This window comes from Neovison vison, chromosome 3 (genome assembly GCF_020171115.1).
Source record: "Neovison vison isolate M4711 chromosome 3, ASM_NN_V1, whole genome shotgun sequence".
NCBI lineage: Eukaryota > Metazoa > Chordata > Mammalia > Carnivora > Mustelidae > Neogale > Neogale vison.
The window spans coordinates 55,790,021-55,815,093 of NC_058093.1; the positions used below are offsets into that span (position 1 = coordinate 55,790,021).

General features: G+C 40.2%; 2 protein-coding genes across 3 annotated transcripts in view; one reads left to right on the forward strand and one right to left on the reverse strand.

Annotated features, from left to right (window-relative positions):
* The window catches only part of UPP2 (uridine phosphorylase 2), an 84,267-nt gene extending 61,416 nt beyond the window's left edge, over positions 1-22,851 (forward strand). The window contains exon 7 of one of the 2 annotated variants that reach the window (XR_006383811.1): positions 22,532-22,851. The gene's annotated coding sequence lies outside the window, so the exon portion shown is untranslated. Of the gene's footprint in view, positions 1-3,233; positions 3,253-22,531 lie in introns of those variants that run through there. The other variant, XR_006383814.1, reaches the window with a different exon arrangement.
* CCDC148 (coiled-coil domain containing 148) overlaps positions 814-25,073 on the reverse strand; it is a 205,252-nt gene continuing 180,992 nt past the window's right edge. The window contains exons 13-16 of the mRNA XM_044242110.1: positions 8,510-8,627; positions 5,953-6,093; positions 1,651-1,820; positions 814-930 (exon numbers count right to left, since the gene is read on the reverse strand). Of these exons, the coding sequence (XP_044098045.1) occupies positions 1,674-1,820; positions 5,953-6,093; positions 8,510-8,627 (406 nt within the window). The 3' untranslated portion in view covers positions 814-930; positions 1,651-1,673. The remainder of the gene's footprint in view (positions 931-1,650; positions 1,821-5,952; positions 6,094-8,509; positions 8,628-25,073) is intronic.

Sequence of the window (25,073 nt, forward strand, 5' to 3'; positions counted from 1 at the left end):
GGAAGAAGTCTTCCTAACAGTAATAATGGCAACTTCTAAAAACACCAAATTGCTATTCTGATTAAATAATCAATTTTTTTAAATAGTAAGAAATAAATGCTTAAGGTTTTGTTTTTGTTTTTATTTTTGTTTTTTAAGATTTTATTTATTTGAGAGAGAAAGAAAGAGAACGCACAGGTGGGGAGGGGTTAGGAGGAACAGATGGAAAGGGAGAAACATACTCCCCACTGAGCAGGGAGCCCAACCTGGGGCTCAATTCAAGGACCTCGAGATCATGACCTAGGCTGAAGGCAGATGTTTAACCAACTGAGCCACCCAGGCGCCCCATCCTTGAGTTTTATTTGAAATGTTTCCTACCTGGAGCACCTGGGCAGCTTAGTCAGTTGATTGGCTGACTCTTTTTTTTTCTTTTTTTTGAATTTTAATACTTTCATTTAACCCAGTGTATCCAAAATATTTTAATTCTGACATGGAAGCATTTATTTAGTTATTAATGATATTAGTTATTAATGATATTTTACATTATTCTTTTTTAAATTTTATTTCATTTCAGTGTTCCAAAATTCATTGTTTATGCACCATACCCAGTGCTCCATGCAATACGTGCCCTTCTTAGTACCCACCACCAGGCTCACCCAACCCCCAACTCCAAAACCCTCAGTTTGTTTCTCAGAGTCCACAATCTCCCATGGTTTGTCTCCTCCTCCGATTTCCTCCAACTCATTTCTCCTCTCCATCTCCCAATGTCTTTTGTGTTATTCCTTATGCTCCACAAGTAAGTGAAACCATATGATAATTGACACTCTCTGCTTGACTTATTTCACTCAGCATAATCTCTTGATTTAGGCTCATATTATGATCTGAGAGCTGTGGGATCAAGCCTTGCAGTGGGCTCTGTTCTCAATGGAGAGTTTGCTTGAGATTCTCTCTCTAAAAATAAATAAATATTCTTTAAAAAATGCTCCTTATCTATAATACTACCTAGATCTTACATAGATAATTTGGAATTTTTGATAGCATTTAAATTACAAATTTTAGAATACTCCTTCTAAACAACCACACAAATACATTTTTTCCCCAAGCCAAAACAGATATTCCCATGCTTGAAATGCTGTTTCTAATTTCTAACTTATTTTTACAGGCTAATTTGCAAAATGAAATTGTTTGGATGATTGGTTTGCAGTAAACATGGTATACCAAATTGGTTTCTAAATTTAGAGAAAGGTTGAGTCTCCTTTTATAATAATCTAGAAATAATAGAAGTATTAATGATAATGGAGCTTCCATAATTAAAAAGTCAAATTCTGAAATAACAAGCAGAAATAAACTTTAGCAGGTAGTAGCAACATAAATTATAATTCTTGCAAATGGTTATTTTGAGCTTTTTTCATGGGATAATGCAATCTTCAATATGAAATTTACTAAATGATAAAACATGTATCATATGTGTCATAATTATGTTTCATAGTCTTGTTGAATTTAGTACTATTAGACATAATAAAGATATGGGAAATAGTGCATGAAATTCTGAGAGTCATAAAAGACAAAGTTGTTTTAATTAACTTTGATTTCTATGTCTGATATTTAAAAATTTTTACAAAGTTGTAATTGTTATCCATATAAATGTTTTCAAAGAAAAATCTTGCTTACATATAATAGGATTTGCAGATGAACTATATTTTAAATACAGTAGACTCCATGTCCTTTCTTGGAGGTTTTTGAGGACTGATTTTTGGTAAGATCTCTTTGGCATAAAATGTTTTATGAAGTCCAGCTTCTCGAAGCGCTAACTCAAAACGGAGTCTAGGGTCAGAAATTATCTGTAGAAATAAAATACATTTAAGTAAGTAGCAATTCATTGAACTAAATTACATTTTATTATTTTGTTTCATATTTCTTCAAGCTGTTTAACTTTTTTTCTGGGTAGATGACTATAAACTTGTGACTATATACAGTGACTATATTCTGTTGGGTTTTGTTTGTTTTTTACTGGAAATGTCCAGGGGCACCTGAGTTGTTTGGTTGGTTAAGTGGCCAACTCTTGATTTTGGCTCAGGTCATGATATCAGGGTCTTGGGATAGAGCTGCAAGTTGGGGAGTCTGCTTGTGGATTCTCTCTCTTCCTCTGCCTCTACCTCTGTCCCTCTCCCTGCTTGGGCTCATTCATGCTCTCTCTCTTTCTCTCTAAAATAAATAAATAAATCTTTTTAAAAAAGAAAAGTAACACACACAAATTAAATTTTTAAAAAAAGAAAGAAAAAGAAGAAAAGGAAATGTCCAAATCTTCTTAGTGTGATTATTTTCCAGTGTATCCCTGGTTTCCAACATAAGGTATAGGGAATATCATGCCAAATTAGAAAAAAAAAAATTGAAATTATTTAAAAATGGGGTGAAAAAAGCTTACTTTCAGTACTATTCACTGAGTCATTATTGATAGCTAGAATTAGAAAATAAAGACAATCATCATTTAAAATAAGTCTAAACCACAACCTTATACACACTGGTCTTTAAACATCAATTTCTCCATCATTCATCAATATGTAAATTATGTTTAAACACATGGCCCCTACTTTAAAAACAACAACAACAAAATCAATCAAACTCTCCTTCCAAGGCTGGATTTCTATTTCAAGCAGGATTAGAAAATGTTTCCACCAATGTGATTCTAAGTGGGAATTGAAATATGAGTAGTTCGATTTCTATTTTCATTTATAGCTGATTGGGCCTTTTTCCTCTTCCCCTTCTTCTATGAATATTAAATGTCAACAGACACTGCTTGCTATGATAAGGTAGCCACATATGGATTTTAGCTAATGAGGCATTTTACATGGACTTGAAGTTCCCCTAGAGGATGGGATAATAAGGGGTTGAAAGCAGCCCCTCCTTGAAGAAGCTCTTAAGCTAACAGGGGTAATAAGAATGTTTACAGATAACTACAACTCGCGTGGCCCATGTGACTATGTACTAAGAATAGAAGAAAGGTGCATTTCCCCATGCAGGTGAGACTAGGATGACCTCAGGTAAGCAACAGCACTTGAGCTAACTGTGACGTCCACCCTATTCTTCTACAAAGCAGAGTGGGGAGGAAAACAGAGCAGGAAAGGAAGGCACATGCAAATTTAGAGGTGAAATAGGTCAATTTGGGACCAGGGCGGTTCCGGTAGAACAATGGAGTAGCAGTCTACTACAGTGGTCTACCCATGAAGTAATAAGTGCCTAAACTTGGCTGGCAGCAAGGAAGAAAGAACTGTCGAAAACACGATGAAGGGAAGAATCAAGAGATTCTGGCAACTGAAGAGGGATGGAAATGAGAGACAATGGTGCATGCAAGTCAAAAATACAGAGATTTTGTGTCTGAGAAGCAACGTAGTTGATCCTTCCACCCAGCGTCTCTTCTGGATACAGTCTACGTGGTCCCCCTCATCCACATCTAAGGATTCAGGCTCCACCTGTATGCTCCCTAATTATCTCCTGGATTCACCTGTCTTCTCAGCTTCTGGTTTCTGAGGTTTAAAAGTCTCATTATTCTATTTTTAAAATAGACGAAGTGAAATGGAGATCTCTCTCGAAAACTGACCTTCATTTCCCCAATTCACCTCCCCAGAAGCAGCCAATCAGTTTCTTGTAAATATGTTCTAGACATCTTCACCATAGACATGGCAGGAACAAAACACATTCTCTTTCTCCCTAAGTCTGTTTTTACTTCTGTATTCTTTTATGGTTAATGGCAGCCACAACTAATGATTATAATTTACTGAATTACTTCTAGGTGCCAGGCAATATCCTAGGCAATTGACATTTATTATCCTAATCCTCATAAGAACCTTACAAATTATTATTTTACAGATGAAGTAAACAAGACATAAAGATGTTAATAGCTTACACAAGTTCACATAGCCAGTAAATAGCGGATGTGGATTTGAATCCAAAATGCAGGCTCTTCTCAGCATCACTTGCTGCCTAGCTTGGTATCATACTCCCTCCTCTCAGACAAAGCCATTCATGCCCCTCTGTCCCATGTTGATGAGGCCTCTGCCATCTGAAAAGGCTCTGACCCCCAAACCCACCAATTTTCTATCCAGGACATGTTGCTAACACATATCTGATTATATAATTCACCTGCTTCTGAGTCTCGCCTGTGCTCACAAGATAATGTCTTAGCAAGCTAGAGCTTCTGCACTTTTCATCCTGACCGTAATCTAGGTTCCCAGTCTATCTCCCAGCACCCACCCTTGCTGCTTATTTTACAATGAAGCCACGCCAGTAAGGGCCCCTTTCTGCCCTCCTCTGCTTGGTGAAACCCTTAACTGCCTCAGCCCAGGTACCTGAAAGTTTTCCAGTTTCTGACCAATTCTCTGCCAACCCCGGCGGCCCTCCCTGCTTTGGCTTCTGGAGACACACTTACATCCTTATAATGAGTCCCTTTCTTTTTACCCTACCCCTCCTCCCAACCTATTTTTGTTTGTTTGTTTTTAGGTTAAATCACCTAGATTAAATTTTGTTACTGCTGCTAAGAATCCTCACCCAAGATGTAGATTAGTTTCTTCTTTGACACTCTGACTTCCCTAGTCACGTTTCCATGGGTTCCCTTCTGCTTACCACTGCAGCCCTTAGACCTCCACCCAGGGACATTATTGCCACACAGGCTACTTTTCCTCCCAACCCAGCTACCCTGCTCACTTCCTCCAAGAGAACAAGTCCATACTGTTTGGAATGCAGACCTGGCAACTCCACAATGCCAAAGACACTGTATGTTCCATAAATATTTGTCCAATTAATAAGTGAATTGTCCACAAAGAGGCACACTCAATTTATTTGTCAGTGGGTGAATGGATGCAGTTTCTTACTTTTTAAATAATTAAATATTGAGCTGCGCTCTTTAGGTTTATAAAATTAATAAACTAGGGGGACTACTTTCTCCCTTAATTTCAGTGATACCCAATCATTCATCTGTCTTCCCTCCTGCTTTCCATCCATCCATCCAAAAAGACTTTTTTCCAAAAATTTATTTATTTATTTATTTGACAGACAGAGATCACATGGAGGCAGAGAGGCAGGCAGAGAGAGAAGGAAGCAGGCTCCCCGCTGAGCAGAGAAGCATGTGCAGGGCTCGATCCCAGGACCGTGGGATCATGACCTGAGCTGAAGGCAGAGGCTTTACCCCACTGAGCCACCCAGGTGCCCCCCAAAAGACTTTTTACGATCCCTTCTCAGTAACAGACTACAAGGAGTCAGAAGTTCCTGGAAATGGTTAAATACACCTTAATATTTTTCCACAGAAAATGATTTCTTTTATCACTAGCTCTGATGTATTATCTTCATTTTAATTTCTGAAAGCTCCCCTCTGCTTTACCCTATCAGTATCATCAGTTGTTACTTTAATAGGACTTATATTATGATTTTAAACAAATTCCAAATAATAGAGAAACACTTAAACAAAATACAGTATTAACACAACTTTAAAGTTTACAAGTTTTAAAAATAATTTTTAACATAAAATGTAAATTTAAAAAATAATTTTCGGGATGCCTGGGTGGCTCAGTGGGTTAAGCGGCTGCCTTCAGCTCAGGTTGTGTCCCAGGGTCCTGGGATGGAGTCCCACATCGGAGCTCCGTGGAGAGCCTGCTTCTCCCTCTGCCGCTACCTGCTACTCTGCCTGCCTGTACTCTCTCTATCTCTCTGACAAATAAATAAAATCTTTTAAAAAATAAAAAATAATTCTCAGTGACAGATTCATATGTTCAGATAAACTATTCCACGATCACCTATCAACTATTTTATAACATTACGAATTGGGCAGTGATTGTGTGCTATCATTTAGCAGTAAAAATTATGTTAATCCATGTGGCATTCAAATGTAAATATTGAAAATAATCCGAAACCCCAAACACACACTTCCATAAATCTTATCGTCATGGCTTTTGCATCAATCATGCTAATTCCCATAATTACCTGGTATTCATTGTATGTATTCAATGTAAAGAGTGGCTTTTGAAGAATATATTCTTCTTCAATTCCAATACCCATCCTTGCTTTCGATGCCATTGTATCTGACATCATTCTAACGGGATCAAACTGAGCGACAATAGCAACCTAAAAGAAGAAAAAGCACAACTACTTGGATTAAGATACAAGCTAACTACTTCTGGGGAACACTATTAATGTTTAATGTCTAATAAAGTTTCCTAACTTTAAGGAAGATAAAACCTAAGAAGGAAGGGCAGACAGAATATTAAACCAGGCCCGTCCTAGAAATCCATGAAGGAGTTAATGGTTTAAAAACAAAATATATTAAAAGACCATGATATATATTGTTTGCTACTGATTGAATAATTATAGTTATGATTAAATTTAGATAAAAATTTATATTTCTGGTACTAAGAGGAAATCAAGCCTAGAAAACATACATATTGAACTACCCTAGAAGTAACCAAAAGTAAAAAACATTGACTTTTAACCACTAGCAACATATGGCCATGGTAACAACCCCATGAAGCTTTCTAGGAAGTTTAATCTGATCAAGCTCAATCTAGAATATATTGTTAATGGGTTAAGTTGAGTTGTGTTGGCATCATTGGGCAAGATGGGTGAATGCCATTGTGTAAGTAACTAGAGTTCCAAGGATTGTTGTAAACCATTGTTTTCCCTTCTACTGAAAAACTGTACAGTCATTTTAACATAAATGTCCTTGTCCTTTATGATAATTGAAATCATTCAAACCTGTATCCTAATGAAAAGAAGCCACTAATTTTGTAAATTATATGCACCATTAGTAACACCTGCCTGTTAATTCCTAAAGTCAAGAATTAGCATTAAGAAAATGGCATTTTTAATGCCATTTAGAAACCGTAATGACATAACTGAGTTGAACGTACTTTAATTATTATAGGTTTCCTAGCCAAAATGTCTTATACTATAGTTCTAAACACTGATTACAGGTAATGGGCACAGATATTTCCTCTTTCAAAGAGTTCACAGATGGGAAGAATTCTAATTATACGGACTCCGTAGTTATCCAAGTTATATTGTGAACAGGAATGTGTTTAGAAATAGTGACATTAAAGTTTTGTCCCCAGGAATGTAATTATTTGCTAATGATAGAGTAATTTAACGTTTGTTGAATCTAGGATGACAGGTCTTAGGTTCCTATGCTTTGAATTTATTTCTGTCAACTATTTTATCAAGGAAGACGATATAATAGTTGTATGCATTAACACTCCCCCTAAACTATGCCATTTAACTAGACCTCCTCAGTTTGAATCCAGTCTGACAGTTACTAGCTGTGTGACTTTGGGGAACCTATGCCTCCTCAGTTTCCTCTTCTATAAAACAGAAATATTGCTATAAAATAGAAATAATACATACATCATGGGGTTGCCATAGAGATTGAGATAAAACCTAAGAACATTTAGAAGAGGGCTTTATACTTAGTATTAATTTTTAAAATATGAACACACATTGGGCACCTGGGTGCCTCAGTGGGTTAAGCCTCTGCCTTCAGCTCAGGTTATGATCTCAGGGTCCTGGGATAGAGTCCTGCTTTGGGCTCTCTGCTCAGCAGGGAGCCTGCTTCCTCCTTTCTCTCTGCCTGCCTCTCTGCCTGCTTGTGATCTCTCTCTGTGTGACAAATAAATAAAATTTTTAAAAGAAAATATGAACACACATTACTGCAAACCTATGGGGCAGGTACTATCATTAGTCCCATCTTTCAGAGGAGGAAAGGAAGCTTAGGGGAGTTAGGTAAAAAATCCAAGTTTTCTCTGCCAATAAGGACCGAGCCAGGTTGTACCAGGTTTGAAGGACACTGGAGGCCAAGTTCTTATTCAAGATTCCATGTTTCTTCCACCGACATGGAAGGAAAATGAGATAGTCATTTCCTCTCAGCTAGGAAATGGTGTCAATGGACTTTGGAGCTTATGATTTGAGCTAATCATTTTCAAATCAAAACCTCTGAAAAATTACCAAGTAAAACTATTTTATCACATTTCTCAAATTCTTAAATTCCTGCTTTTGCCATCTCCTCTCTATTTTAAAAACTTTTGCCTATTTTCACTAGGCAAAGGAATGGGAGGCTTTAATTAGCTCATAGAAGTTTTAAAAAGTGGTTTTTCGCATGTTTGCTAACTATAGGGTATTTCTAAACAGAGGTTCCTACCCCAAAGAGGATTACCTTGCTCTAGCTCCCCCAGGATTTTGAGAGCATAAAATCCTTCTGGTAGATGTACAGTTTCAGGTCTGTAAATGGATACTCTTCAGCTATTAAACTAGAGGTAATATGGATGCATTTAAATCTTGGGAGAGCTTTTTGAAAGATGCTGATAAAGTTATTTTAATACACTAAGAAACTGGAAATCGTTCAACATAAACCTAATTGCTCCCAGGAGTGAAGACCAGTGTCCCAATTTGGAAAAGTTACATTTCATATCACAGAGTTTGTGATCTAAGCCTACTAATAATGTTATGAAGGACACTCAGAAACCACCCATGAAAATTTCCAAATTAAAAACACCTGTTTCCTAAGGGCTTCTAGACGTCTCTCTCTTTCCTCTTCTTCATGAGCGTCTCGAAGGGCCACTTCTTTTTTCTCCATCAAACGCTTTTCCAGTAATTCTTGTCTATATTTAACCCTTTAAAAATAAGGCACAAGGACATTAGAAAAATATTATGATAATTGTGGAAATTACATGGATAGGAGCATAGGGCAGGAGGCATGTCTGAGGTGACATCATGGCCAGAATTTGTTCTTTACTTGCTTCTGGTTGATTTCTCACAGCCACACAATCAAATATACTGGTATAAAATGCAGGCTACAGCAATTCTAAGAACCAGAGAACTGCAGATCAGAGGCTAGGAAAACGTAGGGTAAAATCCAATCCATCTCTTTCATCGCTGAAATCATTGTATTGACTCTCAAACTGTCCGTCGCTTGCCACAGCTGCAGCTAATCTGCCCCAGCAGACAACAGTCTCACTCCTGATTATTCCAGCTGTTTTCTGAAGAGCAGTTCTAGCACAGTTTGAGATGTTAAAAAGGTTATGTTCCTAGTTAAACATCATACTTTTAGAAAGAATAGTAAATAAAATGATGTAATAATATGCCAAATTACTGGAACTTAAACCAGACTTGTCTATATTGTCACTCATTCGGTCAAGAATGCCCTTTTTGGATGTGTATATGTGTGCGTGCGCGCGCGCGCGCGCGCGTGTGTGTGTGTGTGTGTGTGTGTGTGTTAAGTCTAAACATTGCATTTTGACTGTAGATGGCAGCAAAAACATAATTTTTCCCTTAGCATTGTTTCTATTCTCCTTAAAATCAGCAGATACTAACCCAGAGAACATTTCAATACCTCCAAGCTCATTTGACCCTCTTTTGCTGCCTTTTTTAGACAGCCTCCTTCCCATCTTCTTGCCCAAGCCACTCTTCTATTGAATTTTAGGAATGAGATTTGTCTTTTCTAAAAAAGTAGACACTTGGGTTCTCAAGGGAGGATGAGGTCATTGCCTCTGTCTTCCATTATTGATAGTTTAGATTTAACTTTAAGACATCGTCACAAATGTGCTTTGCCTTTAGCATGTATACCTGCATTTTCCACAGATGAACCCTCATGAGACCTATTTAATTCTGGATCTTGAGGTTTACTGAGGTAGCTGTTCACTACGCATCAACTCTGTTGCTAAGTGCTTTCTGTGTTTTAGCTCAGACTTCACCACAACCTGATGTTGGGGTACCAGTGTTGATCCCGTTTTTTGTTTTTTGGGTTTTTTTTTTTTAAGATTTTATTTATTTATTTTACAGACAGAGATCACAAGTAGGCAGAGAAGCAGGCAGAGAGAGAGAGAGGAGGAAGCAGGCTCCCTGCTGAGCAGAGAGCCCAATGTGGGGCTCGATCCCAGGACCCTGGGACCATGACCTGAGCCGAAGGCAGAGGCTTTAACCCACTGAGCCACCCAGGCGCCCCTGATCCCGTTTTTAAAGATAAAGAAATGGAGGTGTAGACTGGTGATGTAACTTGCCCATGTTCTCACACCCAGCAAGTGGCAGATCCAGAGATCCAACCCAGGCAGACTGGCCCTAGACCTCCCGCTGACCCTGACCCTCCCACCCCCCTGCTATTAGCCACTATGCTCTTCTCTCTTCTCCCCTTGATTGTTCCACTCCCCTCACTGACACGAATACCTGCTGCGTGCTTCCCCTGTGCTAGATATTATAAGCACATCGAGAAAAAGACAGCTCTTAGACACTTGTAGTTTAATATAGAGACAAAAAGGCCTATGAAGTAGTCAAGGTATGTAGTGCCTTCAGAGAGGTATAAAAAAGGTCCACTGGGATTTGCAAGGTTGTGGGAAGGACTGGGAGGCTTCAGTAAGAGCTTCAGGGAGGAGGCAGCATCTGAGCTGGGTCTCAAGGATTAGCATTTGGAGAGACATGGTAGTGGAGGGCAGGCTGGCCTTCCTGGCAGACAGTGCCAGGACAAGGGTGAGTCAAGAAGGGCGCTCACACTCAGGCCCATGCAAACATTGGGTTGGAGGGGCACCTGGGTGGCTCAGTGGGTTAAAGCCTCTGCCTTTGGCTCAGGTGATGATCCCAGGGTCCTGGGATCAAGTCCCGCATAGGGCTCTCTGCTCAGCGGGGAGCCTATTTCCTTCTCTCTCTGCCTGCCTCTCTGCCTACTTGTGATCTCTGTCTGTCAAATAAATAAAATCTTAAAAACAAACAAACAAAAAAAAAAAACACATTGGGTTGGCATCTGAGAGTAGGTAACTTTTTTTTTTAAGATTTTATTTATTTTACTTGACAGAAATCACAAGTAGGCAGAGACAGGCAGAGAGAGAGAGGAGGAAGCAGGCTCCCCACTGAGCAGAGAGCCCGATGCAGGGCTCCATCCCAGCATCCTGAGATCATGACCGAAGGCAGAGGCCCAACCCACCGAGCCACCCAGGTGCCCCTGTGAGTAGGTAACTTTTAAGTTTTGCCCCCTGGGTACCTTGCTTGCCTTACTGGTCACAGTCCTTTGAAAGGAAGAGATCAAGGTGGCTAGAACAGAGTAAAGCATCTGAAGCTGCGTCATTTGAGCTGGGTGAGCGAATGAAAGAGAAGCCCAGGGAAGTATTGGCAGGCTGAGCCTGGAAGTCCCTTGGTTCCTTCAGGAAGATTTGCTCCTGGGGAGGAAAAAATCTTTAAAATCAGGCTGCTCCTGAGGCCGACATTAAAGCAGTCGCAGCACAGGAGAAGAGAGGAGGGAAGCATGCAGTAGACACTTGCAGAGTACAAAACCCACAGTGGGATTTAGAAGGCAGATCCTAAACTCCTCTGACAGCCATGGCTGTCCTCATCATCCTCCATATCAGGAGTCGGTGGTCAGATACACAGATTAAAGGAGCACAAACCACATTGCTCCCTTTCTCCAAGGCCTCCACATCACAGGAAGCTCTTGCTCATTCTCCCCATTTTCACTAAAGGCATGATACAACCTCCCTAATGAGGTTCTACTCAATTTATGTACTGAGTACAAGTTAAGGGAACTACTGTGAAGGTTCAATTAAAAGATACCCTGGGATTTGATAATTACCATATGCTAATCCTCAGAACCTTTGAAAAGTTTCTCTTCCTCTGGGATATATAGGTTGCTTTGTCTGCATCAGACTTTTGTCTGCTGTGAAAAAGTAATAGTTGTTCCAGTGAGGGGAGCTTGACTAGTGAGGAAGAATTTGCAAACGAGAATCAGGCATTTGGACTTGTGTCTGAAGAGGCCTGGCTCACAGGTTGCTCTGAGGCTCACTCGCTTATTCAACAAGCATTTACTGAGCACCTGTTCTGCATCCGCCACTGTGCCAGGTGCTGGAGATACAATTTCAACATGGGAGGCATGCTCTGTCCTCACAGAACTGACAACCTAGTGAGGATACAAAGACCCAGGCCATTTTGATAAGGGGCGGGGAGGGGGGCTAGTTCTGGAGAGGCCATGTGTCATGGGCCTTGGGAGAGGCACCTTGGCAGAGTGGGGGCATTCAAGGGAGACCCAAGAGGAAGTTCTCCGAATTTCAGACCTGAAAAAGGAGCAGAGGGGAGAGAATAGAATTTTCTAGGCAGGGAAAAACAATATATGAAGGCCCCAAAGGATGACCAAAAGCGAATGATGCAAAGGCAGAGTGCCAAGAGCCGAGGCTGGAGGGGCAGAAGAGGCCAGATGCGGGCTTTGCAAGCATGAGGGCCTTGATTAGGGAAATAGGGTGATCAGAAAAACCTCTCCTGTAATATGGACATGGATTGTAAAGAGCCAAGACTCGAGAGAGGTATCCACAGGCAAGCTGATGTTTTCCTATCCTAGGGAATGGTAGGAGGTAGATATTGAGGAGATACTGAAGAAGACACGGACTTAAAATTTATGTAGGAAATAGAATAAATTGGAATCTTTATTTCATGGGATAGCAGAAGAGATAGAGAGAGAAAGGAGTTAACCTTTCTTTCTTGCACAATGAGCAACGGTGTCCCTCAGTACATCTGGGAACTTAGAAAAACAGGGAAAAGAAGGAAAATAGGTTCAGTTGGAACAAGGACCAGCCTTCACAGATCTGGGCTGAAGATGGAGATGGAGGATCTTAATCCACAGCATGGAATCCAAGCAATGATGCAGATGGTATCAATCAGGAAGAGAGTGTGAGGCAATAAGAAAAGTAGGTCTAGGAGTGATTGCCAAGGAAACATTTAAGAAAGGGACAGAGGAGGAAACTGTCTAGGAGAATGGGAGAAATGGTGCCAAAGCAGTGAAGGAAAATAACATTAACACTGTCAAATGATACAGCAAGTTCTGATGTAACACCCAATGGTCGCTGGACGAAATAGGAGGGAGTCATTGGTGATCTTGGAAAGAGAGGTCAGAAGAGAGGTGGCTGAAGAATTAGCGGAGCCCATGAGGTGGAGGTGGGTGAGGGTCTAGAGACAACCCCTTCAGCAAGACTGGTGCTGCCGTGGAGGGGGGGGGCTGCTGGGAGCTTGCAGCCCATCACACCTGTGTTGCCTCCAAAGTGATGATCAAGATTACTCTGGCCACCTTGAGGATTTGCCATGGAAAACTTAAGCAAACAGGCAACACACCGAAATTCGTCATTTATACAGATGCTATGGTTTAAACTCAAATAATAATTTCCTTTAAAGGGGGAAACTCTTGGTGCCACTTTCTTCTCCCAGTCTGGATAGAAACTTTTCTTTGCCTAAAGAGAAGTGATGCAGAAAAACTCGAGGGAGGATGCCAAATACTCACATATTCATGGGGAAAGAAAATAGCAACACAGTAAAGCCAATCATTTGGAAAATTTTCCACATAAATACCTTTAGCTATTTGAGGTGGCAGATTTTCTCCAAATTAAACTGTTGCTATGAAAGTCAATGTCAGGAAGTGGCTAAACTCAATAGTCTTTAAGTTGTGCACAGAATTCCCGAACAGGAGTTTTGAGTCCATCCCTCAGTCCGTTTTATGCTCTCTGCGTCTGCAGAGGTTGGAAGTGCAGCAAAATGGGCATTTTCAGCTTCTTGTCAAGGAGGAGAAGCACTCTATTGTTCAAAAACAACAGCTGCTACAGAATCAGGCCCGGCATTAACAATAATCTGGGAAGGATTTTCTTTAAGCCTCCAGGCCTGAGTAGTTGAAGGGACAGGAAGCTTTCATGTAGAAAGGGAGAGCCGAGGGGGGCCTGGGTGGCTCAGTGGGTTAAGCCGCTGCCTTCAGCTCAGGTTCAGGATCTCAGGGTCCTGGGATTGAGTCCCACATCGGGTTCTCTGCTCAGCAGGGAGCCTGCTTCCTCCTCTCTCTCTCTGCCTGCCTCTCTGCCTACTTGTGATCTCTCTCTGTCAAATAAATAAATAAAATCTTTAAAAAAAAAAAGAAAGGGAGAGCCAAGGTAGGTTAGGAGACTCTGTATGTGTGTACTGCTCTTGAACAGATGAATGGACAAATGCAAATGGCTTGGAAACACCTTGAACCTTAGTAGCAGCATCCCTTTACTTCAGTAAAACTTCAGTGAAAACTGGGCAAAATATTATGTACTAAACCTTGACCTCCCTCCTGTCTGGAGCCCAGGTGACTTCAGTCTAAACAAACCTATAGCGACCGAGGGGCTTGATCTACAATAAAAAAAGATAAAAGTTTGGGTTATAAATAAAACCTTAAGGCACGTCTTAATCAGGGTACTGGAACCAGTATTGAATACCCCTTGAAATTTTTTCAGGGAAGTAATTTTCCCTACTGAATTGAAGGCAGTTTATGTGCAAACTTGCTACTTAGTGTTGAGGTCACGTGGCTCACTCACTATTGAACAAGAACCCTTTACACAGACACCCGCCGGGGTGCTGCTCGCAGAGGCCCTGGAGCAACAGCACGCTGAACCTCTTCCTGCCTGTTGGGAAAGCCATTTTTGGCTCAGACCCACTCAGAAAGTCATTCTGCCCACCAAGTGGAGAGAAACTCTTCTCTTAGCCATAGGGTACCCCAACAGGGAAGAATCCATGGATCGAAACACAGGCAGGCCAGGTGGCATCATCTGTCAAGAGGTAGATGGTGGCGGGGAAGGGTTGAGAGAGAAGGAGAAGCCAGCCCAAAGAGAAGGAAAATAACATAACTAGTTGCTCATTGGATGCCCCTGGTTGCTTCTAATGATATGGGCAATGAGACTCCAGTCTGGGCATTCTGTCTAGGGGCATAAGCAGAGACCAATTTCTGCCAATAGAATGTGAATCGTGATACGGCAAGTGACATCCTGGTACAGAGAGGCATGGGGAAAGAACAAAGAGGATTCACAGACCCAAGAGATGATCCTACGCCAGCCCCAAACAGAGACTATTCTTCCAGCTCAGAGCACTTACTGGTTCCTTTGTGAGGTGTAAAGACAAGTTGTCATTGGAACTCTATTCTTTAACTGATTGATTCAGTTAGTCAACATATGGTTATTTGAGCACTTACTACGTACCAAACCCTGTCCCCAGATCTAGGATACAACAGGGAAAAATTAAAACTCGGCCAAAAAGATCCCTGCCCTCTCAAGTCTTAGAGTATTTGTGTTTTGTTTTTGTTTTTTTTTAAATAAGCAGGCCTAAATTAACATTCTAATAAAATATATAAAATTGTTCTTAATAAATTATTTATCACAAAGTCTTAAATTACCCCTTCTTATATTGCTATAGAGTTATGGTCTTCAACTATGACAGTCATTAGAACCACTGAAACTTATAAAAAGTTCTGATGCCAAGTCCTAAACCAAACTAATTACATCAGAATCTGTTGTTATGTTGGTGGGGCTCAGGCATCAACGTTTCCCCCAGATGATTCTAGTGTACAGTCAGTTCTGAGAGCTACATCCTTTGGCCCATTGGTTCCCTAACTTGAGCTATCAGAATCACTTGGAGGGCTTGTTAAAGCCTAGACCACCGGACCACCTCCAGAGTTTCTGATTCAGTAGTAAAGAAGTGGGGTCTGAAATTTTATATTTATAAGACATTTCCAGGTGACACTGATTTTGGTGGCCTGAGGACTACATTTTGAGAATTAGAGTATAAATATTCAGATTATAGAGATTCTGCATGACTATTGTTATCAAGACCAAACCAGGTATGGCTTACTACCCAGACAGGGCTGATTTCGGTTTGCATGTGCCAAATAGCACAGTTATATGCCTCAGGACTGATCCAAACTAGAAATTCCTGCTTTGGTGCTACTGACTTTCAAGAGCAGAATCCTTCAACTTCTCCTCCCCCTCCATGACTTTACACACACAAATGACAGGTTTCCCCAACCACAGTGGCCCTCTCAGCCTTGGGCCAGTGTCAGTGACGAGCAATTGCGAGATCAGCGGCTACTGAGCCAATTCCTTTCTCCCCAATGGACAAAGCGCTGGTTATCCTATGACAGTTGAAAACATCAGGCTACTGGAGATACTTAAAGGGTACACTCAGTAAAATCAAAGAAGGAAGAAAACACTTGAAACATTTAAGCCTTAAAAAGGAGGTATGATGGGGCACCTGGGTGTCTCAGTTGGTTGAGCGACTGCCTTTGGCTCAAGTCATGGTCCTGGAATCCCAGGATCGAGTTCCGTACTGGGCTCCCAGCTCCCTGGAGAGTCTGCTTCTCCCTCTGACCTTCTCCCCTTTCATGCTCGTGTGCGCGCGCGCTCTCTCTCTCTCTCTCTATCATATAAATAAATAAAATCTAGGGGGCAAAAAGGGGAGGTATGAGCCACTTCCTTTGGAAATAACTCTTGTAGCTCCAAAAGGGTGGATATTTCTCACACTGGAAGTGAAAACCCACAAAAGAGAGTGAAGTACGTTTTCCTGGTTGCTGTGATCAATTTCAACCTCGCTGTCTGACTTCACTTGAGTTAGAAGTACGGTCTTATAAACAGCAGTGAAACAAGGACTGAAGCCTAGGAATCCAGAGTTGAATACATGATAAGATGTAGGGAGAGGGTTACTGAAAGAATGTCACAAATATCATATTAGCTCTTTCCCTATAGTAGTGCAGAAAGAAATTTTTTTCTTTTCCTTTCTTTCTTTTCTTTTTTCTTTTTTTTTTTTTTTTTTTTTTTTTAAGATTTTACTTATTCATTTGACAGAGAGAGAACAAGCAGGAGGAATGGCAGGCAGAGAGAGAGAAGCAGGCTCCCCGAAGTGCAGGGGGAGGCTGACTCGGGACTTGATCCCACAACCCCAGGATCATGACCTGAGCCAAAGGCAGTCGCTTAACCAACTGAGCCACCTAGGTGCCCCCAAAAGACATTTCTACAACAATTTATTTACCCTCCTCTTGTTGACCCTTTCCTAACCCTTCTAAATTTCAGTAATCTTTTCATACCCTTAAAATTTGCCTAGCACACTCCTTTCTAATAGCATTTCAAGAGGTGCACCTTCTATAAAGAATTAAAAACAAGAATAAAAGTCATTTTTTTGATCACAGACTAGCAAGTCTAAACAAGGCGAGTGATGAAATATTCCCTTCACTGGAGCATATAACCCCATCCCACGTCACTCTTGGTTGCTCCTTTTAATAGTTTTTCTTAATTGAAAACCAGTGCTTCCCAGGTGACACTACTCCCATGCTTCCCTTTAAAATTGTGGAAGGAGAAGGCTGGCATTTTCCTGGCTTTCTAGCACCAGTTCTAGGAAAGCTTTATCCATTGACATTGAGATTATACCATCCTCTTTCTGATAGGATTCTTGGAATCAACTACTAGTTGCCCATGTCACTGCCCAACACTTACTGAGGGTTATTCAAAACTCCCCCTTGCAGTCCTTTGAGCCTCAACAGCCTCCACTTCTCCCCTGTCTCAGCAGCTCATTCCTTTTTTTTTTTAAAGATTTTATTTATTTATTTGACAGACAGAGATCACAAGTAGGCAGAGAGGCAGGCAGAGAGAGAAGAAGGGTTGCAGGCTCCCTGCTGAGCAGAGAGCCCGATGTGAGGCTTGATCCCAGAACCCTGGGATCATGACCTGGGCTGAAGGCAGAGGCTTTAACCCACTGAGCCACCCAGGTGCTCCCAGCAGCTCATTCCTTTGACCAGACTTGGAGCTTGGTATCACCTAAAACTGTTTCTTACCAAAATCTTAAAAGATTTTTTTTTTTAGATTTTATTTATCTATTTGACAGACACAGTGAGAGTAGAAACACAGGCAAGGGAAGTGAGAGAGGAAGAAGCAGACTTCTCACCGTGCAGGGAGCCCTGTGGAACTTGATCCCAGAATCCTGGGATCATGACCTGAACCGAAGGCAGACGCTTAACGATTGAGCCACCCAGGTGCCCCAAGACTTTTTTTATTTATATTTTGACAGAGAGAGAACGTGAGCACACAAGCAGACAGAGAGCCACGCAGTAGGAGAGGGAGAAGCAGGCTCTCCGCTGAGCAGGGAGCCTGATGTGGGTCTCCATCTTGGGACCCCCAGATCATGACCGAGCTGAAGGTAGTCACCTAACCAATTGAGCCACCCAGGTGCCCCTCCTGCCCAAATCTGAAACAAAGGAATTCTGTTCTGACTGATATCAGGGCCACCACATATACTGATAATGCCTGCAACTCCAGGCGTGGGTTGCCTGCTGACTGCCTACCTTTCTTATGCTCTCATCATCTATCTGTACTCAACCAGCTACTCTAGCCCATCAGGTTCTCCATTTTTCAATGATCTATTTAAACTGTGTTCTGTGTGCCAGACATGGGGCTAGATCTTCCCTCATGAAACTTACTGTTCTACATCTTACCCCCTGCCCCCAGGTTATGAGACACAGCCAGATTTTATTTACTTCATTCTCTTTTCAGCTGTGTATCCCTGGGTCTATGTTTGTAAGAGTATTATGACTAGTAACCCCTACTTGTTTTTTTTTTTCTACATATGTCCTGCCAATTCCCAGCTCCAATCTTTTGCTGAATTTATTACGTATTTATGAGGTCGAACTTTACCTGAACACTCCACACTCACTCCTCCAAATTGTATTTTCACCAGCTGCTTAACATTCTCCCTCTTAGCAGAGAACCTCCCTTCCTACTTTACTGGAAAGGCTATAAGCATTCCTTTCCCTGACATGCTTTGCCCACTTCCAATTATGTTAAGACTAGTTCTTATTCAAGTCCTTTGCTTCTTAAACCTGGGCTTTTATCCCATAAGCCTAGTTGTTTCTAGGACCTTGCTTCCAAAATGAATTTCTTCCTTTCCTATTTCTTTAGTCTCCTTCTTGATCCCCCCTTCATGCATCTTTTCCCTCTATAGACAAACTTCTTCAAATGGGGGAAAATATGTCTCCCAACTCTGAATCCCTTTCCAACTGCCATCCTCTTTTTCATTTTCCCATCGCTGCAAAATATTTTAAAAGAAAAAGCCATACTTTGTCAGTTCTTCACTTCTCATTTAACCCAAAACCCATGCAGTCTGACTCCTCCACTTCCTGGAAACCCCCAATATCACCAGGGACTCCCAAATGTAAATCTAGCTTCTTTTCGAGCTCCTCTGACTTAACCTGTCCACCATGCCTGCTACGAATGACCCCCTCATGAAATGCACATCCTACCCCTCTGCTTTCCCCTCCTTTTCCTTTACAGGTTTCTCCTCATCTGCTCACCCAAGATTTTTCCAACATGAAAAATCTTCTTAATTTAAAAACATCTTCTGGGAAGTCTGACTCCTGCTATAATCCAGGCATTAGTATCTGTAGCCTCCACCTCCTTCAAACCCCCAAATACTCGGATCGTTTATTTTTTTCTTTATGCAATATCACAAAATTGGTTTTAGACAAATCTCTCAAGTATAACTACTTCATATTCATATATAACTATCAATAATACAGAGCATCTGCTTTAATGGGCATCTGAGTTTGGCATAGTTTTTTCCATACGCAAAAAAATCTTAGGAACAAACCTAATGACACATGTCTATGAGAAGTCTGGAATGCCAACCCACATCCTCTTAAGAGTTGAGAGGGCCAAGATTCCACCTAGTCTTTTTTTTTTTTTTAATATATAATTTTATTTTTATACTTGACAGAGGGAGAGCACAAGCAGGGAGAGAGGGAGAAGCAGGCTCCCTACTGAGCAGGAAGCCTGATGTGGGGCTTGATTCCAGGACCCTGGAATCATGACCTGAGCTGAAGGCAGATGCCCAACCGACTGAGTCACACAGGTACCCCTCTACCTAGTCTGTTATTTTAGGTTTGCTCTAATCCAAAGGCAGAGAAATAAGTTCCTATTGCTTAATACCTTATAGTATGTCTGTAGTGATTTTAACCTGAAATATTTATAGCAGGGCTAATCATTTCAAGTATTTAAAAATCATAGAATATATAACTTTGAACAATACAACTTTTTGGAGCCAAGAAAATCTTTTATATAATTAAACCTGTCTGAGGTCACAATATTTGGGATTATTAGCAATAAACCATTTTTTACATTAGAAGAGGTATTCTAAAAATAATGACTTTAATATTAGAAAAGTTGTCTTTTTTTAATTTTTATCCCTGATTTTTGGCAGTAATTAGATCCTAGGGCTAACTACCTATTATGGCCAAATCTAGATTTTGATAATTAGACCACATTGTGGTAGACATCTTTCTGGTTTATCCTCTAACATCAACCTAGTAACATCAATCCCTTTCCAACTGCCTTTCCTCATTCCTTCTAGGTCTGTTAAAACCTTTAATCAGAGAATACCACCCCCCTCAACATTCCTGGTGACCAGATATGGTTAATAATACTACACTGCAGTGATTGGCCAATCAGCTGAAGTGTGAGCTTCAGTTAAGTCAATCAGAATCTTTCCTGGGGATTTATATATGGCTTTTGAAGAAGAAAAATTTTCTTTTCTTTTCAAGGTCACTAAGTAAAAATAATGTAAATAAGCCTGGAGCTGTTCAGGAATAGTCTCCTTTCTCCCCAGTCTCCCCAGCCCAGACATATGAGAAAGTCCAGACCAATGCATGAACAGGTAAGAGTAAAGAAGTAGAAAGAGAGTGAGAAGAACCTAAAGGTGCCATTTGAGTCCCTGAGGCAAGACCCATTCTTGGATTCCCATTCGTGTGACTCAATCTATTCTCCTGTCTGCCTAAGCTAGTTTGAGTTAGGTTTCTCTCAGTTGCTTCTGAGGAGTCCTGACCAGTCAACATATCACTTATGTATAAGGGAATACTTATTTTTTCATCCTCTATAACAGGAGGGCATGTACCCAGCTGTCCCAATTGATAATCAGCTCATTTCAAAATTGATGGCCCATGGAATGTTAATATCCCACAGGATGTTAAGATGTGTGCCATGGATAATGTGTTTGGCTATTCAAGTAAGCTTCAGAAAGATAAACAAAGTGAAATGGGTTTCTTTATAGTAGAATCTCTCGGAATATTTATTAGAATATGGTGGTATGCATTATGAATTTTCAAAAAGAAGACTAGTATGCTAATTTCCCCAAATTATCTGATAATAGCTTTTTCTAATAGAATCCAGTTTGGGAAATATTACTTGTCTTTCCATTGAACAAGCAGAGATATTCAAGTAAGCAAAGTAATAGGCATAAACAGATATACACTTATTCATTTGCACTACAGTGATTTGTTTCCATGTGTTGTTTGTGTTAGACTACATTTCCTGAGTACATTGGCTGTGTCTTAAATGAGTTTGTGTCTCTAACAACTAGCATAGTGCCTAAAACAGAAGGCAATATTCATTATTCATCAAAAAAATGAAAGAATAAATGACAAACAAAATTTTAAATGTAATAGCAAACATTCAATTAAAATTTTCTAAATTGTAGGTAAATAACAAGAGTCGACAGAATAAAAAATAAAGAATAAGTTGAATATACACCCTTCTGTTAAGCCTGTCTAATCAGTGGGTATTCCTTGTAAGATACGTAATCATTTGGGGACGTGACAGAGGAGTAAGAGAAGTTGAAACAATGGAAAACAAATCAGGTGCTTAGATCCTTTGGACAATCTGGAACCATGGATGCTAAAAGCCATGACATCCATGACACAGACTTGCTAGTCCTGTGGTTTTGGAGGGGCAGCAGAGGCAGGAATGACTTGGCTCTCAGCAATGATTTATGATGATCTGGAATGTAACAGACTACCCCAGTACAGCAGCATTTATTTGCCTAATTGCCTTCATTATTTCATTTGTTCAACATATTTTTATTAAGTGTCACATATATGAATATGTAAAAATCATAATCCTATGCTTTTTATGATAAGCTCAGAGCAATTAGAAACACCTATCAAGTAAACAAACACATATTTTTTAATCCATCTAGAAGCTTGCCAGTTGCCATCATAGGAATTCACTAAGAAGAGACATCTGTCATTCGACACTAATTGGGTAATTTGCACAGTGACTCTTGAACTCACAAATGGTTCACAGTAGATCAAGTTTAGTGTTACAGCTAATATGTATTGCATTTTAAAAAATCTTCAAGAATCTATCTAATCATTTTATCTGTTATATAAGAAGGGAACTCATTGAGGGTTGAGGGCTTACCTCACAATATTAGCTTTCTTTAAATTTTTGTACTATGGTTTGTAAAGAAAAAGAAATAATTTAAAGGTAAGAAGGTGACAAGCATGGGTGTTTTGTTTTACTGGATTTTTTTCTGAGGAATTCTTATAAGATACGTATAATTTCTGATGACCCTAATTTCAAGAAGAGTGTTTTTGGAATAATCAAAACTGAAAGAAGCATCATGTTAGACTGAAATTTTAAAAAGCCATACTAGTAATATACACCACTGGGTTATCAAATTATAACATTTCAGTTTGGTTTTTTTGTTTGTTTGTTTGTTTTTCTATTTTCAACTTCTGACTTCAACTGGTCCCTTATTTCCAGAGATAGACATTTGTGTCATTTTGATGGAACTGGTTTCTCTTCTTCAGGAATCCCAATGGGATGGCATTGAGAACAAAAGAAACCACAGTCCTCTTCTTCAAACAAATGATTTAAGTAAATAGGATTAATAAAACTTGCCTTCTCTAATATTGTTTGAAAATCCCCCTTACATTCTCTTTCTTCCTTCCCAGGTCTCTCAGAACTTCTGTAGACAGCAAACATCAAAAGGACCAAAGATTTTTATAGTGATTCAGCTGCCCACAGCAATGAAGTAAACCCTGATTTTCTTTCAGCCTAGGAAATGATCAGCGAAGAGGCTTCACAAACAGCCTCTTTAACATTTGAAGTTAAAAAAAAAAAAAAATCAATGTAGCAGAATGGTTACTTTCATAAACACCTTTGGGGGCTTTTTTTTTTTTTTTTTTTTTTCCCTCTCTCTTTTTTTTTTTTTTTTTATAACCCTGCTAATCTTCCCTCTACAAACATAGAATATTTTCTTTACCACGAAAATATTTTCTTTTTGGTTAGACATTTTAAGTATGTTTTCTTAAAAAAACAAAAGATGAAATGTATTTTGTTTTGGGCATGATTTTCCTCATACTTTTTTCCTTGGCTCCTATAAATGCTGATAGACTCTCGTCGCCCCTGGAGTTTCTGCCTCCAAGTTTCGGCTCGCCTCTCCAGTGACTTCCTGCCCAGTCACGCCTCTCTTAGCAATCTCTTTTCGGTCTCAGAATTCAGCCTTAGGGACTGAACTCTGAAATCACTGTATGTTTTCTCTCTTTAGAGGCAGATTCAGTGCACCCTACAGTCTGGCCAAGTGAACAGTGATGTTTGGATCTCAGGGGAGAGGGCCTATCCCCAGGGCCAGCTCCATGAGCTCTAATGGCAGTACTGCAATTTTTCCAGGTGAGATGCTGAAGCCGACGTTCAAGAAAGGCTATTACTTGAAGCCAAGAGAGAGATGTGTGGCTTTCTCCACAGCTCAAGCAGATAAACAAAATTGGAAATAGTACTATAGACTGAAGTGACAGGAAACCAAATTTACCGGAAAAGAGAAAATAATAAACAGGGCAGAGATCCAGATAAATTTAAAGGTAATTCCTACAGGGGCACCTGGGCGGCTCAGTCGTTAAGCTTCTGCCTTCGACTCAGGTCATGATCCCAGGGTCCTAGGACTGAGCCACATGTTCAGAATGTGGCTCAGCGGGAAGCCTGCTTCTCCCCCTGCTCCTACCACCCTGCCCATATTTTTTCTCTCTCAAATATATAAGTAAACTCTTTAAAAATAATAATACTTACATCACTGACCTTCAGCTCCCCTTTTAAAGGATATGTATTATTTTCTCAACAACACTGTTTAGTTACAGGCAGAAATAAATTTCAAAAAAAACCTGTATTTTCCTTTCCTACATTAAGCTAGAGATATCCACACCTATATTCCTTGCAACCTCTCTTTGAATGGAGAAATGGAGAAATTCCTAGAGGAGAGTCATGGATCAGAGAAGTACAGTAAAGCAGGTGAACAAAAACACACAATTTGTACAATTTAATAGAATATCAGAATTATAGTTTAATCCCAAGCTTGGGGAGCAGCTGGGGAAAAGGTAGACAGTCTAGAAGAGAAGTAATGCAGAGTTTCCTAAGTAAGTTGCTGGTGTAAACAAAACAGGTAATTAACTTTCATGGAATTTTACTTAATAAAAGTTACATTTAAAAAAGAGTTATGGGGCGCCTGGGTGGCTCAGTGGGTTAAGCCGCTGCCTTCAGCTCGGGTCATGATCTCAGGGTCCTGGGATCGAGTCCCGCATCGGGCTCTCTGCTAGGCAGGGAGCCTGCTTCTTCCTCCTCCTCCTCCTCTCTCTCTCTCTCTCTCTGCCTGCCTCTCTGCCTACTTGTGATCTCTCTCTGTCAAATAAATTAAATCTTTAAAAAAAAAAAAAAAGAAGGGTTACATTAGCCAGATGTTGGCCTCTCTAGACAGCTAACAAAGACACCAAGAGATGGGTTGTCTCTGTTCATATTTTGCACAGAGTGTAAAGCAATAGCACGAGAGGTTCCTTAGGAAGAAGAGCTCTCTCCATTCTTAAGACCTTCTTAGTTATCAACCTCAGAAAAGAAACAAGCCTGGCTCTCCCAGGAGCCCTAGTCATGACCCCCAAACCATAAGCCAACAGGAAAATCCACTTAGTCTAAATTAAACTAACGAAAGGCCTAGATTATTTACCCTAATTCAAGTTACTGGGTGATCCAATGGCCTGGATACCAAAAGAAAGTGATTTTTTTTCCTTTAAAAGCTATAACCTGAAGGTGGACACAATTCTAATTTCTTTTTTTTTTTTAACATAAGGAATTACCTTACTTATTAAAGTAACCAAAATTGATAAAACTGGAAAAATAGTTTTGAAACAAAAATTAAATATGGCTGCCCGAAATGACTAACACAATGGGCAATAGTTAAATATGCTCTTCAAATATTAACACTACATGTACACATCCTTCATCCTTACTATTTTCAATTGAAGTATAGTTGACACACAATGTTACATTCCTTTCAGGTTGCCCATTCCCCCACTCCCCTCCCCTCTGGCAACCATTAGTTTGTCCTCTATTTACACACAGTTCTAATTTCTTAAAGATACAGCCAACCTTGTCACATATATGAAAGGCAACTCACATTTTCTCTCCGAGTAACTCTAAATTTTAGTCTTTATTGTCCTCTCCCAGATGTCA